The 6,982-nt window shown below is 49.2% G+C and overlaps 1 protein-coding gene across 2 annotated transcripts; it reads left to right on the forward strand.

Annotated features, from left to right (window-relative positions):
• Window positions 1–797: 797 nt before the first annotated feature.
• On the forward strand, window positions 798–5,051 carry LOC123110846 (auxin-binding protein 4). 2 transcript variants are annotated; one of them, XM_044531468.1, is made up of 6 exons: window positions 798–1,103; window positions 1,512–1,618; window positions 1,808–2,008; window positions 2,139–2,206; window positions 2,733–4,241; window positions 4,369–5,051. In XM_044531468.1, exons 5-6 carry the CDS (start codon window positions 3,720–3,722, stop codon window positions 4,630–4,632), a joined length of 786 nt encoding a protein of 261 aa, XP_044387403.1. In that variant the 5' UTR covers window positions 798–1,103; window positions 1,512–1,618; window positions 1,808–2,008; window positions 2,139–2,206; window positions 2,733–3,719; the 3' UTR covers window positions 4,633–5,051. The 2 variants fall into 2 exon arrangements, with proteins under 2 accessions (XP_044387403.1, XP_044387404.1); XM_044531469.1 differs by lacking the exon at window positions 4,369–5,051 and having other exon boundaries at window positions 2,733–3,030.
• The last annotated feature ends 1,931 nt before the right edge of the window (window positions 5,052–6,982 follow it).

A 6,982-nucleotide genomic window follows, 5' to 3' on the forward strand; every position in this document is an offset into this window, starting at 1 on the left:
GAATAGTATATGCATGCATGTGCATTTGTATGGTTGTTTAATGGAAACTAGAAAAAACGATTTTTGGGAGAGATGTTTTATGAGAACTGAGAGAACACCTCACCTATTAAGTTTTTTCATAATTTTTATGAACATCCCACAAAAATAGTTTACGGGATATTTTGCAGGGAACGTTGAGATGCTCTGAGAGCATCTACAGCCGGCCACCCCAAAGCCGCCTCAAACGCCCGAGCAAGCCGCCCGGTCACTGCCGGTCATGAAATTTCGACTCAGACGGGCTCCTTAAACGGGCCTTAAACGCCCGGACTGACTGGCACCCCTCATATCCAACCCAAATATGAAGCGGATGCGCGTCCGCCGACCTTGCTGCAGGTCGTAGCGGTCCCACATGCAGCGACAAAAGCTCCTCCTTCTTTCATCGATGCACCCAAAATTTAGTCCCACATCACCACGCGAGGCGGACGCCGACCGACTTAAATAGCCGCACCGGCGGATGTCGGCAAACTTGTGTGTTGTTGCGTAGGTCTATTTATTCTTGTGTGAACGAGATAACTTACACTAGATTGCATTCATCGACCGATAATTGTTCATCGAGTGTCAACGTCTGTTCATGTATATTGGTACCCTACTACAATAATAATAGATTTTTATTACACACTGTAAAAATCCACATGTACTCAAACGGGCTTCTTTACTGTAAAAATATCAACATGCATGTCTGACCCATATCCAAATCCATATCCACTTATCCTTATCCAGATGCGGACCTATAAAAAATGCAATATGCATGTCTGACATGTTTATGCACTGTAGCCATTTCTCAGAGTAGGGCTAGTACTAGTACACTGTAGTATTATATTAGTACCAAGATCACATGTCTGCAACACTATTAATTCAGAATTCGTCGACAAGGTGCGGAAAACCGAAGACAGACACACGTGAAAAAGAAAGCGCTAGAAAGATGGCGAGTGGACACACAACAGCTGCATCCGTCCGCGGGCCCCGCTTCGCCGGCGCCGGCCGCCGCGGCGCCCTCCTCCTCGCGCTGCTCCTCGCCGCCGCGGCCGCCTTACTCCCAGTAGCCGAGCCTTCCTGCCCCCGAGGTCTCCTCTCCCCCTTTCAGTTTACTTCTGCAGTTCTTGGAACTTCCGTTCTCGATCAACACTTCACATTTACTAGCTAAGATCATGTTTAAAATTTACACACTGATCTAAGTTCCCAGTGATTTTGAAGGTTACCGGTGAATTTTATATAGCAATGAGATTTCAGTCAGTTCGAGCCAATTCAACTCCAGATCTAAGTGCCTTAGTTAAGTACAGGAGTAATGGATAATAGACAGTTCAGTTGTAGCCAATTCAACTCCAGATCTAAATGTATCGAGTTCTAGTCATCTAGTGTGCCCACCCAAGCTAATCTCTGTTCCAGCAAGTGCTAACTAACTGTATCTAGTGTATGCAGCCAAATTGATCTCAGTTCTACCAAGTGCTAACTGTATCTACCGTTGTATCCAGACAATTCAGTCGTGAAAGATATAAACAAAATGCACCAGAGCAACTATGGAATTGGAGGATTCTCGCATATAACCGTTGCGGGCGCGCTAGCTCACGGCATGAAGGAGGTGAGCAATCAATCCAGGAACCAAACTGTACCTTGCTTTTCCATTCCTTGGTCTATGAAGTTACGCAAACCTTTACTTGGATGTACCTCATGTATAGATATGGTTTCTTTGGTTCATCTATATTGGACAATGTGTCCATCTAGATGGAGCTGTTCTTTCTTGCTTATTATGTGAAATGCTTTCCTCTAGGTGGAGGTGTGGCTCCAAACAATTAGTGCGGGCCAGAGGACACCGATCCACAGACACTCGTGTGAGGAGGTCTTTGTTGTCCTCAAAGGGAGAGGCACTCTCTTGCTGGGGTCGACCTCACTGCCGTACCCGGGAACGCCTCAGGAAATTCCTGTCTTTCAGAATAGCACATTCACGGTTCCTGTAAATGATCCACACCAGGTAAAGATGATGGATGGCTGCCATCATTATTCAGCACACTCGTAGTCATGAAACCATCGCTAGATTTTAAGATTATGCATGGGAATCCATTTGCATGCTAGTGCTTACACCATGCCCCTTTTGATTGCAGGTTTGGAATTCTGATGAACATGAAGATTTACAGGTGCTTGTGATCATATCGCGCCCACCTGTGAAGATGTATGTATACCTTGCTTGAATGTCTTAACCTATAGTAGTTGACAACATAAACTGAATTGATTTGTCCATACCCATCACTGTAGAGTAACTTGTGTTGGGTGCTATACACACATGTTGTCAAAATCAATTTTATCCCCCAAACCGCTGCTTGTTCAGTACTGAGAAAAAAAAACAGTTTCAAAGGTGGGAAAATGGCATAGTGTTTTATTTTGACAATTTTCTTCCTTTAAAATCCAACATTTGGAGTTCGAACACAATCTAAGTACCAAGAACCTTTTCATATCTCCTCATAAGTAGAACAAAACATCGATGACTTAATTTCCAAATATCACAAAGTAAATACCCGTAACTTGAAATGAACATGAAACACAGTCACAGATCGCTCGACAGGCCCTCCACGAATCTTCCTGTGATGTTGTGTCCAGTTGTCACACATTTTACATGTTAATTAGATATGAACGATGCATCTATGGATGTCAAATACTACTCTAGTGTTTTTTGATATTGGAAATGTTGCGTGTTGTAGATTTCTGTATGAAGATTGGAGTATGCCTCACACGGCAGCGAAGTTGAAGTTCCCCTTCGTCTGGGATGAGGACTGCTTAGACGCACCTAAAGATGAACTGTAGGTTGGAATGTGCTCACATGGCAGCGCATCGGCCTCGGTCAGCGTACTGATGAAGTGCGGTGTACAGCTTGCCTGCCTCCTAAATAATGCGCATGTCTGTAACATCCTTTCTCTTGGAACAACATTTTCGTCACGGATTATGTACTTGAGAGCATGAAGCAGCCTTCTGCAGCAAGAACTATTTCCAAATTTTGAATTACCACTGTATTCTAGTACTAGTAGACTGCAAGCGTCGCTGATCTTGGTCAGAGGGTCATTGTTCAGCAGATTTGGTGTTGATTCCCGAACAAAATTTTCAACTCTGCATCCTATGGCTCACATGAGTGAATCTAATCCCTTCAACATGGTAAACGGCCACGAAGCAATTATAGAGCATAAATTAGTCAAGAGTGGTATCCTGATCTGCAGTCACGGGCAGCAGGCGCCAGCCCCCGGCAGAACACCGCCGCGCGCGCGAGAACGGCAAGTACGCCCCGCCGCCACCTTCCCTGGGGACCACGCGGGCTTCGCCTGTGTCCCCTCCGGCGGCGGCGAAGCGGGGGAGGAGCGTGGAGGGCGGCTGGCGCGGTTAGGGTTAGGGGCGGGGAGGGCTGCAGTCACCTACAGTACTTACTATAGAGCATAAATTAGTCAAGAGTGGTATCCTGATTGATATATAGGGAAAAGAAGTCAGACTAGCCTGAAGAGTTGGAATCGCATTGCAAAGCTTAAACGAGCGACTTCTTGCCCCCCAAGTAATCTGGGCTCTCAAGTAGTGTTCGAGTCGGCGATTCGATCGGCTCATATTAGCTGTGCCCCTTTGCCAAATCACACCGGCACGGGCACGGGAACCAAGGGACCATTCGTTTGCGTTTGCGGAGCAGAGCAGTGCGGACTGCGGAGGGCATGGAAGCCTCGCGGTTCGGCTTCGGCCGCGACATGGCGGCGGCGTTCAAGTTCGACCCCACCGACGCCGACATCGTCGCCTCCTACCTCCTCCCCCGCGCGGTCGGCCTCGACAAGCCCCACGGCCACGGGCGCGCCGTCATCGACGACGACCCCATGAGCCTCCCGCCGTGGGACCTCATGGAGAAGCACAACCACGGGACCAGCGACCAGGCCTTCTTCTTCGGGCCTCCCAGGAACGGGGGCCGCGTCAAGCGCGTCGTCAAGGGCGGCGGCATGTGGCAAGGGCAGAATGGCAGGGTCGGGACCGTCACCCTGTTCTGCGATGGCGCCGGCGAGGTGGACATCAGCTACAGGAGGTACGACCTCACCTACAAGCGCGCGGGGAACAAGGACCCCAGCGGCTGGGTCATGAGCGAGTACCAGATCACCTCGCCTCCGCTCTTGAGCACGGTGCTCACCCGCATCGGATTGACCGTCGCCGCCGGGGAGCAGAGGAAGCGACAGCCGGCCGACCAGGAGGTGCGTAAGGATCGACGCGTTGCGTGCGTGCGTTGGGGGAACTTGGGGCCGAATTCGTCCCTGATTTAGTGATTTGGGGATCCGTTAACTGAAGGTGTTGGTTCTTCTCCTTCTTCTTCTTCTCCAGGCGTTTGCTCAGCAGGGCCCTGACAAGGTGCTGGCCGTCGCAGCCGCTGCCGCCGCCGCCGAACATCAACGGGTGTCACCACCGCCATTGAAGTCAGGCCCTGACGCGCAAGCTGACGATGGTGCTCTCTACCATGACGATACTAGCGTCACCGGCGTGGAGGAGAACGGTGGGCACTACACTGTTCCGCTTCTGCTCAACGGCCAAGAGTACTACAAGGACAAGAGCCGCGTCAAACGCAAACGGCGGCGATATGGGGCATGAGCCATCCTGATCGAACCTGAATCCAATCGGGAGAAGCCCGCCCGTACATTTGGATCACGGAATAGCATGTATGTCATCCGTTTCTAACATTGTTTTTGTGGATCCTTGGTTCTTGACATTCCTGGGTTTTTAATCGGGAAGGATATATGGCCTGATTTTCAGACACGATATCGATCATGTTGGGTCCTGGGTCATGTCGATGGATTGCTTTTTGAGACCGTCCCGGGTCATGTTGGGTCGTGGGACGTGGTTTGGTGTTCTTCTCTTTTTTGGGATTATTAATAGCACATTAGGTTACACCTGACTACTACCTCCGTCATGGTTTATTGGTCTACATTATGTATTGTGTCAAATTTTAACTATAGATTATGTTTATGCATGTTACCAAAAATTATATCATTGAAAATTTCAAATACGAATCCAACGATGTAATTGATTTCTGTTGACATGTGACCGAATTTCGTGTTTTGACCCTTTTTGTAAAAAATTCAAGATCTGACCTCGGTTGCAAAAAATTTCAGGATTTGACCCTTTTGCTACCGCCAGGGCCTCTGGCGGTAGGGTTAGACAGCCTACCGCCACGTCCCATGGCGGTAGGGTGCGACAGAGGGGGACGGCGGCCGTTTGACTGCGCTGACGTGGATAAGTACCTACCGCCAGGAGGCCTGGCGGTAGGCTGTCTAAACCTACCGCCAGAGCACCTGGCGGTAGGGTGTAGCAGGGTTTTGCCGTACAAACCTTCTGTAACGAAATGTGCAGTGGACCTGGCGGTAGGTGCACCCTACCGCCATGGGTCCTGGCGGTAGGCTGTGCGACCCTACCGCCAGAGCCCATGGCGGTAGGGTCCTGTGTTTTCCAGTGTAATGTTTCTGTAACAAAGAATGGAAGGGCCCTGGCGGTAGGTGCGCCCTACCGCCAAGGGGGCTGGCGGTAGGCTGTGTGAACCTACTGCCATGGTCCTTGGCGGTAGGGTCCTGTGTTTTGTTGTTTCTAGTTCATTTGGTTGTTTGTTTTTGAATGCAATATGACAGCAATATACAGCAAGTTCTACAAATATGACAGCAATCACAGATTTTAAACAATTAAACTTGGGCATCACATAGATCAACATTAGATAACTTGTGCATATAACATTTCAAATGAACTTCAACGGAGTTCCACGTAGTAGCAAACACATAGATCCACAAATAGCAAACACATAGTTTCACGTAGTTTCATAACCACTAGACAAGTTCAACCAAACTAAAAGAGCCAAGTATCGAAGAGCATAATCAGTTGCTCCTTCCCCTCTTGGAGGTACGGTCCTCGTTACTCTTTGAACGAGTCTCTTCAGTCTTCTTCTTGAGCCGTCGAGGAACCGGTCTCTGGAAAAGGTCCGGACTCAGCAAATCCTTCTTCTTCGGATTCGTCTTCTTCGGCAGCTGAGATGCTTGAGATGTTTGAGTTGGTGGAGGTCCATAATCTTCATCGTACTCCTCCTCCTCCTCCCCTTCTTCATATGTGGCCTCCTCCTCCTCCTCCTCCTCCTCATCCTCCTCCTCCTCCTCCTCCTCCCCAACCAACCTAGACGACGAGGGAGCATGGCTCGATGAGCCGATGAGACCCTATGTGGCTACAGGCTGATAAGCTTCAACTGACCCAGCTCCAGCACACCCAAGCAGCCCTACCAGCTTGCGACAATGCTACATGAACTTCTGCACTCACAATGAAGCAAGGTCATAATAAGTATCAGATCGACTGATTGCAAGTGAACAAGATGCATCTGTTCCGAGGAGGCTGAAATTGTACCTTCATCGTCCCCCTGACTCTGGTCTCCGATTGTACGCTCCCGGGAAGATCACCTAGTGCATCTGAGGCTTCAAAGATGCATTTGTTCAGCTCACCAGACTGCAACGGCATAAGTCAGTCACGATGACGAATAAAATATTTTAAATACGATCGTCGGTTCAAACTTACCACTCTGTTGATGAGGGGTGCAAACTCCCTAAATCCACTGTGCATGTCTCTGATGCCGGACTAGTATGCCTGTTCATCGGGGTCATCCCTCTGCAGCTCCGCGATGTCTTCCGCCGTCCACCGAGGCCTGAGACGAAGACGGTGCTTCTGGCCATCATCGTACCACCTCATGTGTCGGCCCAGGTAATCATCCCAGTTAGTCACTCTCCTCTCCACGTCTTTACGGTACCTCCGTCGGTTCCACTCCGTCACATGAGTCTTATGCTCCTCTCCCCAGTCTGTGATCGACTGATTCTTCTGTCGGCTCATCCTGCAAGGCATAAGCAACAAGAATCATCATAAGCGCAATGAGATCATCATAAGAAACAAGAAACATGATAATCACGGAGAACAA

The sequence above is a fragment of the Triticum aestivum genome, chromosome 5B (assembly GCF_018294505.1).
Source record: "Triticum aestivum cultivar Chinese Spring chromosome 5B, IWGSC CS RefSeq v2.1, whole genome shotgun sequence".
In the NCBI taxonomy this organism is placed as follows: domain Eukaryota; kingdom Viridiplantae; phylum Streptophyta; class Magnoliopsida; order Poales; family Poaceae; genus Triticum; species Triticum aestivum.

Bases quoted from the DNA above. Each gene is read 5' to 3' on its own strand.
- LOC123110846 (XM_044531468.1), top strand. From the start codon at position 3,720: ATGGAAGCCTCGCGGTTCGGCTTCGGCCGCGACATGGCGGCGGCGTTC. The intron at 4,242-4,368 runs GTGCGTAAGGAT...CTTCTTCTCCAG, and splicing joins GACAGCCGGCCGACCAGGAG to GCGTTTGCTCAGCAGGGCCC.